A 17,217-nucleotide genomic window follows, 5' to 3' on the forward strand; every position below is an offset into this window, starting at 1 on the left:
CAGCAGAGATGGAGCCACTCTTTTCTCTTCCTCAGAACAAACTGAACTCCCTACCTGGAAATGTTGTATCAGAAAGAGACTCTCTGTATGCTCAGAGGCACTTTCCCCTTCCTGAGTTGGCCTTGTGCAGGAAACCAGTTCTGGCCTGCATCCCTGTAACTTTTGCCTCATCCCTTTGTGTGACTCCCTTCCTTCTTTTCTGCCCCTATAGTTCCTCTCTGATAGAACTGGAGAAGGGCATCCAAGGCCTGGTGGTCATGTCAACAGACCTTGAGGAGATCTTCAACTGCATATTTGATGCCCGCGTGCCCCCCATTTGGGAAAGGGTAAGGCCCTAAGAGCTGCTGCTTCTTTCCCTCCCCTTTCTGTGGAGGTGGCATGCTCTCCCCTTGGCTACCAGGTAAAACCTGACAGAGGTTTGGGACACAGACACAGGAAGGGCAAAGGGACCAATTCAAAGGCTCCAGGAGGCTCATCTTCTTGAAAAGGGTGCCTCTGGCACTTCCACCAGCACTGCTGGAACCTTGTAAGGCGAAACAACTCTTGTTTCTTCTTTGGTTTCTCAACACATTTTCCCTGGTTTTTTTTAGCCCCAGGGGCAATCTGTGTTTAAGAAGAGGGGTTTGCAGAATCCCTTCTGGGACCCACTAGTTTTCCCTTTCTCCTTCTCTCCTCCACAACCTTCTACTTCTGAGACAGAGATTTCCCACTAGGGAAACATAAATAATTCATAAACCTCTTTTAAGGTAAAAAGTTCCCCCACTGAGGGAAAAGAAGGATTTCAAAAGCTGTTCTTCTGAGGTAAAAGATTCACCAGCTACATACCAAACCTTTCCAAGTCACTGGAGTTGGGGGAGGCAGGAAGCAGTTCTTGTCAGGTAATAAACGGCTGGTGTCTTGAGAGAAGCACTTTGCCGGAGGTTTTTTTAATTTTTGTTTTGCAAGGCTGCAGTGGTGAATCCTCCCTTCTTTGGGGGAAATTGTCTGTCACATCCAGCTGTTTCCTTCCCCTATAGGCCTATCCATCCCAGAAGCCGCTAGCCGCCTGGACCCGGGACCTGGGCCTCCGCGTGGAACAGTTTGCCCGCTGGGCAAATACCGCTCACCCTCCCGTGCTTTTCTGGCTCTCTGGTTTTACGTTTCCTACTGGGTTCCTGACTGCTGTGTTGCAAGCTGCCGCTCGCCAGAACAATGTAGGAAATGTTACGAGGAAATGGGTAGTGGGGTGGGTGAATGGGGTAGCTCTAGTTATGGGGTGTGGCAAAATGGGGACATTACTCCCCCAAATAGGAATTCTACACCCCCACCCCCCGTTCCTTCATTACCCCAAATTTTAGCATTGCAATTACTTAAAACTTCACTTGTTTAGAAAAATACAGTTTGGGGCATCTAAAGGAATGAGGCAGACAGAGTGACCAAGAGAATGCAAACACAGCATACAGAAAAGTTCTAGGTATTTACAGTTATCTGTATCTCACTCTCTGCAATGCTATAAATTTGGGTGCTGAAGGAAAATTTCAGTGGGGCAGCAGAAGTCTTATTTCGGTAGGGGATGTGCTATCTTTACTTTGCCCCTGTCCCCATTGCTACAGCCCCAGAGGTTTGTTATGGGAGTTTATCAGACAAGGGAAATTGGAAGTATAATCCAATGGCAATCTGAACGCAATCATTGGGTTTCACATTATTGTGTGATAGCCTACTACACACAAATTCGGGCAATGGGAAGTCAGCCCAAGCGCAATCATGGGGTGTCACGTTATTGCATGACAGACTACCACACACAAATTCGGGCAATGGCATGCTATTTTCAGGCAATGAGAAGCCAGTTCAAACACAATTCAAATTCACGTAAATCCACTGAACTAGCGAATTCACATAAATGTGTTCTGGACCCACTTTCTTTTCATTCAAAATTAAGAGAAATTCCTCAGTGTGATAAAGTCCATGGTCTGAGGAAGAAGCTGATGGGGAGGGGAGCAGGGCCAAAGGGCCCTGCGTGTCTCTTTACTATTACCTTGAAACGGGATCTGTGTGTCCAGCTGCGGAGATAGGACAGGAAGGGGAAGCGAGGCTGAGTGAGGGAAGCTGAGGCCTGTGATTCCTCACAGTCAGACTTTGTGGTTCAGGCTGCAGGTAGGAAGGAGAAGGACTAATGGTGAGAGCCAGCACACTTGTATTCTCAAGGATAGAAAGCTTAGGGGTGGGCTACTCTCAGCATCAGTGCTGGGGACCCCTGGATTGTGGAGGCATCTTACTTTCCTCCTCACTTTGTTCCTTTTAGATCTCAGTTGATACTCTCTCTTGGGAATTCATTGTCTCCACTGTAGATGACAACAACCTGGTGTATCCACCCAAGGTAGGTGTGCTCCCTCTTTTGTGGAGGGTTATGGATTGGGACCTTCTGGAAGCTTGTGCCCAGACTTCAGCCCTCCTCCTTCTGTCTCTCCTCCCACCCCACCTGCCCTTCTGCCACTTCCCAACCCTCAGGAAGGAGTCTGGGTCCGAGGTCTCTACCTGGAGGGTGCCGGCTGGGACAAGAAGAACTCCTGCCTGATGGAAGCTTTGCCCATGCAACTGGTCTGCCCCATCCCCACCATCCACTTCAAACCAGTGGAGTACAAGAAGAAGAGCGGCAAAGGTGGGCCTGGGAAGGCTGGAAGAGAGGAAGATGTAGAGTAGCCTGGAAGAGAGGAGACAGGGAGACAGTGGCCTGCTTTGGCCCATGTTGTTTCTTATGACTGGTAGCAAATGGGTCTCTCCAGAGATGCCAGGCAGGGGCCTGATCCCATCATCCAGACCATTCTACTTGCCAGGCAGGCATGGTATCACTGGGTGATGCTCCCAGCTTTGAAGTCGGGGGAGGCAGAGTTTGGAAGACTTGCTCTAGTAGGCTACAATGAGTTGTAACCTACTAAAGGAACTTTTCTCCACCAGCCATGCTGGATGGGAAATTAAAGGAGTTATAATCCAAAAAAGATACTTCTGTAAGCTCCAAGAAGCCATTTGTCCATGGGAAATTCTGGGCCAGATTCTGACCAAAAACAGTTGTATTCCTTCACTGTGCTTCTTAGTTCTGCTGCCAAGCAGCAGCTGCCACATCCTTCCCTAGCGCTGCCTGAGGGCCTCTTCTTGTTTTCTCTGTCTCCAGGGATGTACTCCTGCCCTTGCTACTATTACCCTAACCGGGCTGGCACTTCCGGGCGACCCTCTTTTGTCATTGGCGTTGACCTGCGGTCCGGAACAATGACCTCCGACCACTGGATCAAACGGGGCACTGCCTTGCTGATGAGTCTGGATAGCTGAAGATAAACCTCCCCTTTCTACTTCTCCAGGAAAAAAACTTTCCTCTTTTGACTTTTCCCAGATTTATTTCCCCCTGCTCCCATTATTGTTCTAGTTAAAATTAAATAGTTATTTTGTTCAATGCATTTGTTGTACATCATGTGTATGTTATTTGGAAATCTGTGCTGAGGTGATACATTGGGATTGCTGTTTGTTTGTTTTTTAAAAGCACCCCACAAAACTCAGAAAAGCTTCTTTGGGGTCTGCAACTCCCAGAATCCCCCAGGTATGATGGGATTCTAGGAGCTGTAATTCAAAAGAGGAACTTTCCCAAATTGCATTTAGCTGGGGGAAGCCCACTCTAGTTTTGTTACATCACCAGCATGAATTCCAGTCTGAGGCATCCATGTAAAAGCTGGACAGTGAAGAAAGAGGATAAGAAGAGCATCAACTCTTTTAAAATATGGTGCCAGAGGAGAATTCTGCAGATACCCTGGACAAAATAGATGTGTTGGTTCGAGAACAAATCAAGCCCAAACTCTCCCTAGAAGCCAACATGACTAAATTGAGACGATGGTGCTTTGGATGTATCATGTGAAGACGTGACTCATTAGAAAATACAGCGATGCTTGGTAAAGCAGAAGGCAAGAGGAAAAGAGGAAGAGCGCATGGCAGGTGGATTGACTTAATCAAGGAAGACACGGCAACGATCCTGAGTTTGCAAGATTTGAGCAGAGCTCTTGAAAAGAGGGGGACTTGGAGGGTCTCTCATTCAGAGGACTGTCACATCAAGCAACTTAACAGTCGACAACAACATTCTGCCCCATAATGACAGCTCAACCCCCACAATGTGTGGCTGCAGAGTGGAGGCTGAATGTGGGCATCCTCCATATGCAGAAGAAGACCTCCTGCATTTCTGTGGATGCTGGTGAGAGGGGGAGATGTTTGAGATGCCTGGACCATTTGTGAGCCCTTCCTAGCATCATTGCCATTTGTGCTGGAGTCTGTGGGATAGAAGTGTGGCTCCAAAGAACTTGCTGTTGTGCGCAGAGAGCCTAGCAGGCCTTGGGAACAGAGGAAAGGAAATACCTTTTGGGTGACACACAACCCCATGGCTCTCAGGCTGCAGGCCAAAGAGGAGCCAGTGTGTCTCAGGCTGGCAGGCAACTGGTGGTGATGGGGAATTGGGGAGGAAGGTGCCCCAGAAGGAACTGGGCAGCAAGGGAGGCTGCTTGGAGAAGAAGGTACTCTCAGGGAGGGTTTCTGGACTTGAGCAAAGCTGCTGTGCAGGGCAGGGGAACAAGACCTTGCAGAGGAAGGAGGGCAGCTGGTATGACTGGGAACAGGAGAGGCTTTTTCTTGGGTGGCACAATTTAGTTGGAGGGGGCACATAGGAACCCTAAACGTATTGCTTCTGGGAGCATTTAAAGTGGAAGCATTCAATTGGAGGGGAGAACAGAGTTGCCGAGCCCTGGATGTGACAGGGGCTGCATCTGCACTGTAGAAATTACACAGTTTGACATAAACCTCCATCCTGCGGGATCCTGGGATTTGTAGTGTCACAAGGTTTTTAGCCATCCCTGCCAAAGAATGCTGGTGCCTCACCGAAGTACACATCACAGGACAGAGCCATGGCAATTAAAGTGTTGTCAAATCTAGATGTATTCTGCTTCTTTCCGCTTTGGTGCCCTGAGCAAGCCAACTCCAGTGGGTCAGTCTAGATCAATGGTTCCCAACCTTCCTAATGCCGTGGCCCTTTAATACAGTTCCTTATGTTGTGGTGACCCAAACCCATGAAATTATTTTGGTTGCTACTTCATAACTTTAATTAAATAGGTGTTTTCCAATGGTCTTAGGCGACCCCCTGCTTCATCCCTTCCCCAAATCAGGAGGAACCAAGGGGAGGGGAGGGAAGGAGACTGAGCTATCTAATTTATCTCCAAGCCCCCAGAGGCCTGCTCTGCACAAGCAGCCCCAGCAGCTTCCTTGCCCCACAGGAGACAGGGTGCCTTCTCTGGGGCAAATAGAAATCCACTGCAAGCAAAGATGGTGGTGGTGGGGGATCCTTTGCATAGAAAGGGTTTGTGAGGGCAGAAATCCTTTGCATTTAAAAGTGGGGGATAAATTCTTTGCATGCAAAGATGTGGGGAGAGAAATATTTGCATATATAAATGAGGGGGGGCTGATCCCTTGTGTGTAGGGAGAACTACATACAATGGGGGTGGGTCGGTGGGAGAAACCCTTAATATACAAGGATAATGGGGGAATCATTACATGCAATGGTAAGAAGGAATCATTTCTATGCAGAAGTGTGGGGAAAGAAATCCTTGCATGCAGTGGGGTGTATGTGTATGTGGGGGGGGATCCTTTGCATGCAAAAGTGGAGATAAAGAAGTCCTTTACGTTGGAAGGTGGGGGGGGGGAATCCTTTACATGGAAGGTGGTGGTGGTGAGATCCTGACGAACGGAGTCCTCTTTCCCATATCCCCCTTAGCAGTTCCCTTTCTGCAGGTAATGTTGGTTTCTCCTCCAAATCTTTCTTTCTCTGAACCCTGTCTGGTTCACCCCCCCCCCTTTTTTTTCTCTTCTTCTTGGAACAGTTTGGGGGGGGGATCTCGCCTTAAGCTTGATGTGTGTGTGTATGTGTGTGGTGTTGGTGGTGGGGGACAGAGGACCCACACAGCTTGTGTGTGGCTGGAAAGGGGAGATCTGGTGTGTGTGCGCCTGTGTGGCTGTAAGGTTTTTCTGGCTGCTTTTCCTGGCTTTGTTATCTGCTGTGAGAAGAGAAGCGGAGGACTGGGGTGAGGGAACCCGGTCTGGCACAGGCCTAGCAGCCGGCGGTTCAGTCCACTCCCAGCCTCCCTGTTCACCTCGCATGCCACCCGAAAGAGGGACCTTTAAAAAAGGAACAGAAGGCGGAGCAGCTGGCCTGGGTTTCAGACAAAAGACGGATGGACGGACATTCTTCCAGCAGCAAAGACAGCCCTGCCACTGCCGCTACCACTGTGGGATCTGAGCAGAGCCTCTTTGCCTTTTGAAGAAAAAGAAGAAAATCTTCAGAGATGGACAAACTGGACTTGACTGACCTGTTCCACTTGTGCTAAAGGAAATCAAAATCAGAACCCCGGGGCTAAGCCTCTCTGGTGTCAGGCCTGGCCCCCTAAACCCACGTCGCCCACATCTGGTGCGGAAAAATGGGTTGGAGGTCGCTGAGACCCTCACCCACCCAAAAATCCTGCCAGTGATGACTGTGTCATCACCATCACCTTGCTGGGTGTCAGGTCCTGGCTGGGGTTGAACATTCCCACAACCACACACTCAGGCAGCTGGAGGTCGCAGAGAAAAGTTCTGGTGTGTGGATCGAGGTGCACATGGAGTCGTCCCGGAGTCTCCGGTCCTAACAGTCGAGGCCAAACTGGGACCAGAACTCACTGGGATAGACATCTGGATGCCGAGTTGGAGCCGGTTGCATTGACCATGTCTCACTCTAATTGTGTGAGTGCAGCCACCTTCAGCACTCTCTGCCAGCGGTGAAGTAGAGACAGGGGATCCAGCTTTCTTGGAAGTGAAGACCCCAATTTCTGGGGGGCAGCCTTTTCCTCATTGGTATAAATGGGGGAGAAAAAGCCTTGTCATTTACACTGAACCTAGCCCTTATGGATTTGGACTGAGTCACTGCTGCATGAGGTCCTAGATAGAAACAGGAGTCTGGAGCAGAATTGCAAAGACCCTTGGGTATTGACTACCTTGATGTCTTTTCCTGCCGTCAGGGGAGGCAAATTTGACAGAGCGTGGTGCCTTATGGTCCTGCTCAACTTTTGCACACAAACTCTAGCGTACCAATGTCGGTTGTACCCTAAATCTTCTTTTATTTTAACTGACACACACACACACACTGCAAAAAGGATATTGCAGAAAAAAGGGGAGAGCAAATCATCCAGAACAAATCTGGAGGATTACTGAGATTTTTTTAATTTGGGGGAGCTGTTGCATTTAGAATACGGGGATGCATATGTTTATAGGCAGAGGTGTATGCATGCAAATATTGGGAGAGTACCTGAGATGAACAGAGCAAGTTTGTTCTGAACAGCAGTGACTGAAGTAGGAATTGAGTTTTGGAAGGCTGTTGGGAGCCAGGAAGAAAGTTGTGCGCCTTCCTGTGTTAAGAGTGCAGATGCTGATTTAATCCTGTTTTGGAAAATGCTTTTGTCAACCAAGGGGCCATTCAGACTACAATTTAACTCAATTCCAGATTCGAATTTTGCACGTGAAGTTCATATTGGGCCCGATTCCGTCACAATCCATGTCGAGGCTTGCACAAGGAAATGCCCCTTACCCCGGGGTATCCAGATTCGGGCTAAAATCCGTCTTTTCCGAAAAGACCCGGGTTCTGCGAAATATGAACTTGCCCTCGATCATGTTCGGGGCAAATTCAGGAAGGGATTAGGGTCGGAGGGCGGGCTGAGGGCAGAGCATTCCCTCCCCTCATCCGAGGGGAGGGGGAGGAAGAGGAGGAGGAAGAGGAAAGAGCCGAAGGACTGGAAGCTGAGAGGAGGCAAAAGGGGAAATCAGGGTGACTGACGGGGGCTGTAAAGGGCTGTAAGAGGGAGAGAGGAGTGGAAAAAGTGGAGGAGGAGGAGGAGGAGGAGGAGGAGGAGGAGGAAGGAGCCCTGGGAATAAGGGAGCCATGAAGGGCATCCTATAATAGAGCAGGAGGAGGAGGAGGATGAAGGAGCCAGGGCAGCTTGGGAGGGGAAGGTTAGAAGAAAAGAGGAGGAGGAGGATTGCCCAGGGAAATAAGGCTGTGGGGCTAAGCTGGGGGATGTAGGGAAATGGATGCAGCAGAAGCAGCCTCTTTTGACAATTTATGTGCATGATTTTTTGGGGTGACATGTCTGTGTGCTTGCTTGTGCTTTATTTCCTCTTGCTCCTGGATTATTATTATTATTATTATTATTATTATTATTATTATTATTAGTGTTATATGCAGATGCTACAGTCAGAATGCCTGCGCTGCATTTCCCCTTTATTCCCAATTGATTCCATGGGTTAGGGGCTTGTCTGTCTGACTGAGGACTGCCTTATCTTAGGCCGGTTACAGACCGGCACTTTAGTGCGTGACAAGCACACACTAGGGTTACAAAAGGGCGGTGCTTCCGCACCGCCCTAACCCTAGTGCGTGCTCGTCACGCACTAAACGGCGGCGGCCTCTATACGGGGCGGCGCAGACGTGACGTCCTTGCTCCGCGCCAGGGCGCTTAGTGCACCCTGAACACGGAGCAGGAAGGAGCTCCGTTTCGGAGCTCCTTCCTGGTTTAGCATGCTTTCAGACGGCTGCGCCCAGCGGACTAAAAGAGAAAGGGGCCAAGCGGCCCCTTTCTCTTCTCCCCGCTGCCATGAGGTGTCCTTGGGGCTTGAAGCCCCAGGGACACCCCTTTTCAGGCTGCGGGGAAGCGGCGTTTTGCTGCTTCCCCGCAGCCTGAAAAGCGGCAGATCGGGGCCTCAGCGGCTGCCGTTCTAGCCACTGAGGCCTCGATACTCTGGGGAAAGGGGCAGGTCCAGACCGCCCCAAATGGGTCGTCTATAACCTGCCTTAGTAAAGTTGTCAACCTTCCATGGATAAAAGATTAGACTTTAGGCACTGTTAGCTGCACGGGGCAATGATTCGAAAGGTGACTGGACACACTTTCATCTGTCCATTGTGTGTGTATGTATGTGTGTGTGTACACACACACACACACAGAGGTTTATTCTCTCCAAGTTTGCATTTTTGTTATTGGGGAGCTGCAAAGTTGACAGTGGTGGTGTTTTGGGGGTGGGGGTCATATGGGGTCATAAAATAAGGTCCCTGGGTATGAATGGGGATATCCTCTCCTCCCCCCCCCCCACCACTGCTGCTTTCCTGACACCCGCATCACATGGTTTCCTAGTGGGTTGTTGTTGTTGTTGTTGTTATTATTATTATTATTATTATTATTATTAACCTTTATTTATAAAGCGCTGTAAATTTACACAGCGCTGTACATACAATCTTTTCAATTGGACGGTTCCCTGCCCTCAGGCTTACAATCTAAAATGACACGACACAAAAGGAGAAGGGAAAGGTGGTGGGGAAGGGGCCTCTCTAGTAGGATAATACAAATAAAATACATAGCAATACAGGAAATGATTCAATAAAACAGACAACAAAAGAACAACAAAAAGCAAGTGACAATTATGCAATGCCTGGGAACGCTTCTCTGAATAGGATGGTCTTCAACTCCTTTTTGAAGCTGGTTAAAGAAGTGATGGCTCTTGCTCGTGGGGGAAGAAGGTTCCAGGAGTTAGGGGCAGCGAGTGAGAAGGGGGCGAATCCTAGATGGGGCAGAGGAAATCCTGGGCTGGGACAGCAGACCTTGACTACCAGAACGGAGGGCCCTAGTGGGAAGGTGAGGAGAAATAAGGTCTGATAAGTAAGGAGGGGCCAGCCCATAGAGGGCTTTAAACGTTGACTGTAGGAGCTTATACTGAATGAGGAAAGGAAGGGGGAGCCAGTGAAGGGATGCCAACACAGGAGAGATGTGGTCAGAGCGGTGGGCGGATGTGATAATGCGTGCAGCTGAATGCTGGACAGAGATTAAAGGACGGAGGTGAGAAAGAGGAAGCCCAGCCAGGAGGACGTTACAGTAATCAAGTTCTGCGATCACTAGGGCATGGACCAGGATCTTGGCAGTAGAGGCGGAGAGATATGGTCGGATTTTGGCAATGTTGTACAAAAAGAATCTACAAGCCTTGGCTGTGGTCTGGATCTGAGGGATACACGACAGAGAAGAATCAAAGATGAAACCAAGACTGTGGGCTTGCTGGACTGGTTGAATAGAAGTGTTGTTCACAGAGACAGAAAAGGAGTGTTGAAGGGTGGGCTTAGGAGGAAAGACAAGAAGCTCCATCTTGGACATGTTGAGCTTCAAGCGTCGATGACGCATCCACTGCGAGACAGCTGTGAGACAAGACGAAACTTGCTGTTCAAGCCTTGGAGAAAGGTCGGGGGCGGAAAGATACAGCTGGGTGTCATCGGCATACAGATGGTAGGAAAAACCAAAAGAGCTAATGAGTTTACCTAAGGACAGTGTGTAGAGAGAAAACAGAAGGGGACCCAGAACAGAGACCTGGGGAACTCCAACAGATAAGGGAACAGAGGACGAAGTTTGACCACCTGTGACCACTGCAAGAGATCTGCCAGACAAATAAGATCTAAACCAGTTGAGAACAGAGTCTGAGAACCCAAGGTCAGAAGTATGTCAACTAGGAGACAGTGATCAACAGTGTCAAAGGCTGCAGACAGATCAAGAAGGATGAGAACAGAGTAAAGGCCATTAGCCTTGGCCTGTAAAAGGTCATTGGAGAGCTTAGTGAGAGCTGTCTCTGTGGAATGCCAAGGTTGGAAACTAGACTGAATCCTTCCTCCCTTGACCAAAACAAGCTGTGAAGCTGATGGGTGGATGAATTACACCAAGCAGCCTCCCAGTTGTTGTTCTGAGCTAAACAGCCAGTACCAGATTGAACACACAAGCAAGGCTTGGCTAGGGTTCTCCTTGCATCAGGCAGCAGTTCCAAAATTCAGCATGTGTCTGAACTTTAAGCTCCCACCCATTATTCACAGTTGTTCATTGAAAATAAGTGTACACAACATGTGGAAAAACTGATTCATAATGACTTAAAATAGTGATCTCATAGTCTTGGGTGGGGCAGCAGAACACTAATTCCTTGGGGGAAGAAAGAAGCTGACTGAGTTTTAATTCCTTTCTGTTACTATTATTCATATTTCATAATGGGAGTTTAAAATGTTGTCCAGTTCTACTCAGTTATCCATCAAGTATATCTATAGTATAGTCACTATAACTATGTTAGTTCTAAAAACATATCCAGGGGGTAGCTGTGTTGGCCATACAGCAAAGTTCAATAACATAAAAATTCTACAAAACAATGAGACCTTCATTAAACTAACCAAAATGCACAAAGTATATGTTGCAAGCTTTCAAAGCTCTGCCGGCTTCCTCCACCGAAGCGTTTAAAAAAAAAGGGCACAAGGCTGCATTTTGTCAAGACGCTGTTGTTAGTGAGATATTCAGGCAGTGGCCAGAAGGCCACTCCTTCTGGCCATTCTGGAAGACAAAGAGTTATAAAGTCCAGGAAATAAAATGTAAACTCCATTAGCAACACAAAAAATACTTTGAGATCTAGGTTGCCTCTGTCCTTTGGGACAGCAATAGCAGCTTCAGTTATATACCACTTCATATTGTACTAAGCAGTCTCTAAGCGGTTTACAATTGTAAGCTAACTGCCCCCATCAAGCTGGGGGTTCTCATTTTAGCAACCTCAGAAGGAAGCCTCCTTAACCTGAAAACATTGAATTTACTTTTTCACTGTTTATAATGGGTTTTTTTTTGGGGGGGGGGGGGTTGTCTACTTTTGGCTCCATGCTCTTCCTGAGCACATGGTCTGGGAAGGGGGGGACTTTTGCTGAGCCACTGCTCTGATTAGTGGAGGAGCTACCAGCAACTAACTCTCCAGTCCCAGAGAGTTTTTTAGGAGAGTTTGTTGGGTCAAAGCTGAGGGTCAGTTGTGGGAAGGCTGGTTGGTTTGTTTCGGGCCCAGTGGAGGGGTGCTTGTGTGAACAGTAGTGTCCATTGCTTTATTGTAGTTTGGTGACCTTTTGTCTGTTGGGTCAAGGGTGAGTGTTTGCGTGAGCTGAGTGGAGGAGTGATTGTGTGCTCCTTAGCACTCTCTTGGAGGCAGCCCCAGGTCCCCTTCTGGAGCACCTGGTCCCAGGGACAAGTGGCTTTTGCTCAGAGGAAGTGAGTCAGAGACTTGGCTGGGGGAGGAGCTAGTAGCTTTCTAATACAGCTGCAGTCCCAGGCTCTGGAGCTTGGCGAAAAGGCAAGGCCTTTTATGTGTGTGTTTAATGGGTGCTGCAGTCACCTGTAACTGCTGTAGTACATTTGTTTTCATGCCAGTGGATGTGGGGAACTTCACTAAGTGCAAGTTGCTAATCCTGTTAGAAGAAAAGGTCCTACAACTGGAGGCATGGGTATGTATGTTTCAGCACATTAGGTAGCAAGAGGTTTTCTTGGACATAGTGGAATGAACTGTCCTGGATGGGGAATACACAGAGGACATTCCTGGGGAGGAGGTCAGTTTCCATTCACAAAAGGAAGATAGTTCGAGGAATATGACAAATAGAAGTAGGGAAGCCAGGGATCATTTTGTGAGCTTGCAGCTACAAAATTTATTTGAAGCTCTCTCTCTTACCAGGATTGATGAGGAAGAGCAGCAGGGACAGTCCTCAGGGGCAGTGCAGGGGACTCTGAGAGTATCACCGCAGGGAACAGCCACTGCTAAGCCTCGGAAGAGGTGTGTGGTGGTGATGGGGAATTGTTTCCTGATATTTGCTGGAAGTCAAACTCAGCCAAAAATTTATGGTCCAGCAATTTTTCACTTGCCTGGAAGATAATTTCATTGTCCAAAAGGTGAAAGAGGCAAGAAGGAGATTGGCTATTTTAGGTCTGATCCCAACTGAATGGGAGGAACTGATTAATGGAGTGGGACTGATCACGTTCACATGGAGTTTGTTATACAGTGGAAAGGGGAAGCCAAACATAGCCAGACACACATTCTAGACTTAAGAAAGCATATTAAGTAAACTTGGGGAAATACTGGATGTGATCTCATAGTCAGGATTAGTAAAATAGAAGATATTTCAGGACAGATGGGAGTTTCTCAAAAGGGAGATATTGAAGGCACAATTTCAAACAGTTCCAGTGATGAGGAAAAATGGGAGGTGTCTCAAGAAAACAGGATGGATGACTAAGGAACTTTCAAATGAGTTGTTTTCAATGAGATGTGTAGAAGTAATGGAAAAAGGGGGAAATCACGAAAGAGAAATTCAAACAAATAACTAGCATGTATAGGGGGGAAAGCAAGAAAAGCTAAAGTGCAGAATGAGCTCAGGCTTGCTAAAGAGGTTAAGAATAATAAATAGGGTTTTTTGGGTAGCAAAAGGAAGGAAATTGTAGGGCCACTGCATGGAGACGATGGTAAAATGCTAATAGGGGACAGAGAAAAGGCAGAATTACTCAATACCTTCTTTGCCTCAGTCTTCTGAGAAAAGGAAAAGGATGCTCAGCCTGAGGAAAATGGAGCAGAGGACCCAATAGGAGAAATCCAGCACAGAATAAGTAAAGAGGTAGTACAGGAATACCATGTCAATCTAAATGAATTTAAATCTCCAGGATCAGATGAACTACATCCAAGAGCAGGGGTTGGCAACCTATGGCCTGCGGGCCACATATGGACTGGCCCCAGCTTGGTCCTGCCGCTGATTGCCGCCCCCTTGCCCGCTGCCAAAGGCCCCACGGGGCCTTTGGCCTCTCGCACAGGCGCGCGGGGAGGAGGAGGGAGGGAGGGAGGAGGAGGAGGAGGAAGAAGAAGAACAGGAGCAGGAGGAGGATTTCCATTCCATTTTTACAGGTCTGCTTTGTTTTAACAATGATGATGATGATGGTGATGGTGATACTGATACGAGCCAGCTTCAGAGGCACGGCCAATGTAAGTTGATGTGATTTTTACAAATTCATGCTCAGTGAAGAAAAACCAGTCCCTTGACCAAGTACACACTTCTGAGAAGTATAGTTTAACCCGAGGGCAAATCACTTGTTATGAGACCACCTTGACATGTTAAATATGCATAGCCATGTGAACCCATGTTCAGTGTGAAACCCAAAGAGTTTGGTTATGCAATAAGCCTCTGAAATATGCAAGAGGCCATCTTAAGTAAAGCCATGTTCAATGCCCAAATGTGCTGTTTGGAATGGGGGGAGGGGGGGTTGGCCAGAAAGGGAAGTACATTTCTGTCATATGTGTAGGAATAATGCCCAAATGTCCTCCATTTTGATCATGCCTAAGAAACATACATTTATATTAACATTTTTAAAAAACCATCAAATTTTTTCGCATGTCCTCCATTTTTTAAAAAATGTGTCCTACATTTGAAAATGTTGCCCTACATTATTTAATTATTTATTTTTTGGCTTCGCCCCCCCTTGTTATCTGGGGGACAGCAACCCGGCCCCTGGCTCAAAAAGGTTGCCTACCCCTGTCCAAGAGTATTAAAAGAACTGGCAAATGTAATCTCAGAGCCTCATCCAAAGGCCACTTGTCAGAGAAAGATGGGGACAGTTGGCAGACAGCCACCAAGTAATCAGTGGATCAGGGCCAACAACCACCTCCAGGGGACAGGTTGAAGTACAGCTGCATCCACTGCCAGCAGCACCAGAACCACAGCTGGTGCATCAGTTACAGCTGTTGGGTATTACGTTTGATAACAGCATGGACAGACTGCCATTTTTCCTGACTCAGGTGGCAGGCTTTATGGCTGAGTGGGAGTGCACTTTCCTGCTTGAGGCTGAAAAGGGTACAGCTTTGTTGTTGGGAGGCACTAAGAGGAGCAGCAGAAAGACAATGGCATTGCCAACAGCATCTCAACTTGAAAGACAGCTGTACATTAAGACTTAGGAGGCATGAGAGAGCTCAGGAAGAGAGGTGGAGCTGGCAGCAAATGACAAGATGTGCCAAAAAGCACATTAGGGACAGTAGGCAAATTACACCCATGCTGAATAGTGGAGCACTGCCATTCTTTCTGCCAGTCTGTAAGGATCAGGAAGTACAAGAGTGTTTAGTTCTATGGGCGTGGGTGCAAACCCACAAAAAATTTGAATTGGTAAACTGCCAATGTCTGAGTCTTGACAACATACTGCCTACCTCAAGGGGAAAGAGCCTTCCATCCCTGCCTCCATCTGAGGAGTAAGCCCAATCCATTGTGCCTGCCTCAAGGGGAGGAGCCTTCCATCCCTGCATCCATCACCCACCTCACCTTCCATCACCCTCAGCAGCTGGGACTTCGAGCAAAGGCTTCCAATCCCACCCCTTCCTTCTCTATTAAATCCCTCATGCCTTGTGGTGTTTAGGCAATGTTATCAAGCACTGTCGGCTATTATTTTTCTACTTTTGTCATTGTTATATTCTCTTCTATTGATTATTGCATACTGAATCCTTTCCTTCTCATGGCTCCACGCATCTCTTCTAACCAGATCCATATTCAACCTCTTCCTATCTCTCAGCTTCCATTCTTCTATTCACTCTGGACTTGTCGCTCCGAAAGCGTCTGCAATCCACAATCTTTTTCTCTCTAGATCATTTAACCTTTTTGCTCTTACTGAAACCTGGCTCCTGACCCATGATACTGCTACCCTTCGTGTGGGTGAAACAGTCTCTCTTTCACCCACACAAGCTGCCCTGAGGGTCGAGGAGGAGGGGTCGGTGTCTTATTGTCCAATTCCTACCAGTTTCAAGTTTTTTCTCCTCCCCCCCCCAGCTATTGTTTCTCTTCATTTGAGTCTCACTCTATTTGACTCTTTGTTCCTTTACAGCTCTGAGATGCTGTTATTTATCGCCTTCCTGATTCTGCTACTCAGTTCCTTTCTGACTTTGAATCTTGGCTTACGTTTTTTCTATCCGATGCAGTCCCTTCTTTGATCCTAGGTGACTTTAATATTTACCTTGACGATCCCAACAATCCTCCTTCATCTCACCTTAGCTCCCTGTTAGCTTCTTTCGGCCTTCAACCTCATTTAACTCCTCAACCCATTCTTTTGATCACTGTCTCGACCTAGTTTTTGCTTCTAAGTGTGTCATTTCTGACTACCTGGCATTTGATCTTCCATTGTCTGACCATCATTTAACTTCTTTTACTCTTACTTATATCCCACCTCCTCATCATACTGTCCAGCGACGTTTTCGTGATCTTCAGCCTGTTAATTCTGACCATCTCAGTCAGACTTTGAATTCATCTCTCTCTTCTCTAGATCTTGGGGATTCTGGTGATTCAGCAATGCCTTTATTTAATTCCACTCTTTCTTCAACTCTTGACAGCTTTGCCCCTGTATCTGTATGCGTGTCTTCCTCCATGACTAGGCCTCAGCCCTGGCTCACTCCCACTATCAGGTTCCTCCGGTCCTGCTCTTGAGCGGCCGAACATCTTTGGAAAAAGTCCAAGGAGTCAACTGATTTCATTTATTATAAATTCATCCTTTTATCTCTTTCATGTGCTCTGTCTATGGCAAAACAGAACTATTATAAATAGTTGATCTGCGCTAACAAGAGGCGCCCGCAGCATTTGTTCTCCTGCTTCAACACTTCTAAAACCTTCCTCTCCCTGTCTTCTCATCATTTTCCCCCACTGACCGCCAACTACTTCATCACAAAAGTCACTACTATTCAATCTGAAATAGTTCCTCCTGATTTGCCCCCTACCACTAATCTCCTGGTACCTTCTACTAATAAACTCCCTGCATTTCCCCCTGTTTCTCTGGATGAACTCTCTAGGCTGCTAAACTCTTCCAAACCTACAACCTCCTAATCTCTATCGCCCTCTTTTCTGCCTGCGCTCCTCTAACCCTCTCTCGACCCCTCTTCTTTGTTTAGCTATCATCCGATTTCTCTTCTTTTCTTTCTAATGTCCTGGAATGGGTCATTTATTTTCGCTGTATTGAGTTTATTGAAGCCAACTCCATCCTGGACCCTTTCCAGTCTGGTTTCTGTCCATGGCACTCTACAGAGACAGCCCTCACCAAGATCTCAAACAATCTTTTGCGGGCCATGGCGAATGGCCTCTACTCTATTCCCATTCTTCTTGATTTCTCTGCAGCCTTCGACACTGTGGATCACTGTCTCCTGGTTGATTTACTTTCTGACCTTGGGTTCTCCGACTCTGCTCTTGACTGGTTTAAATCTTACTTATCAGATAGATCTTTTGCAGTGGTCAAGGGTGTTCAGACTTCGTCCTCTGTTCCTTTATCTGCTGGAGTTCCCCAGGGCTTTCTTGGTTCCCCTTTTGTT

At 47.5% G+C, this 17,217-nt stretch overlaps 1 protein-coding gene across 1 annotated transcript in view; it reads left to right on the top strand.

Annotated features, from left to right (window-relative positions):
• Positions 1 to 3,428, top strand: part of LOC121928391 (dynein axonemal heavy chain 2-like) — a 47,748-nt gene extending 44,320 nt beyond the window's left edge. Inside the window, exons 41-45 of the mRNA XM_042463005.1 lie at positions 212 to 326; positions 1,017 to 1,193; positions 2,282 to 2,356; positions 2,488 to 2,638; positions 3,149 to 3,428. Coding sequence (XP_042318939.1) covers positions 212 to 326; positions 1,017 to 1,193; positions 2,282 to 2,356; positions 2,488 to 2,638; positions 3,149 to 3,303 — 673 coding nt within the window. The 3' untranslated portion in view covers positions 3,304 to 3,428. The remainder of the gene's footprint in view (positions 1 to 211; positions 327 to 1,016; positions 1,194 to 2,281; positions 2,357 to 2,487; positions 2,639 to 3,148) is intronic.
• The last annotated feature ends 13,789 nt before the right edge of the window (positions 3,429 to 17,217 follow it).

This window comes from Sceloporus undulatus, chromosome 4 (genome assembly GCF_019175285.1).
Source record: "Sceloporus undulatus isolate JIND9_A2432 ecotype Alabama chromosome 4, SceUnd_v1.1, whole genome shotgun sequence".
Classification (NCBI taxonomy): domain Eukaryota; kingdom Metazoa; phylum Chordata; class Lepidosauria; order Squamata; family Phrynosomatidae; genus Sceloporus; species Sceloporus undulatus.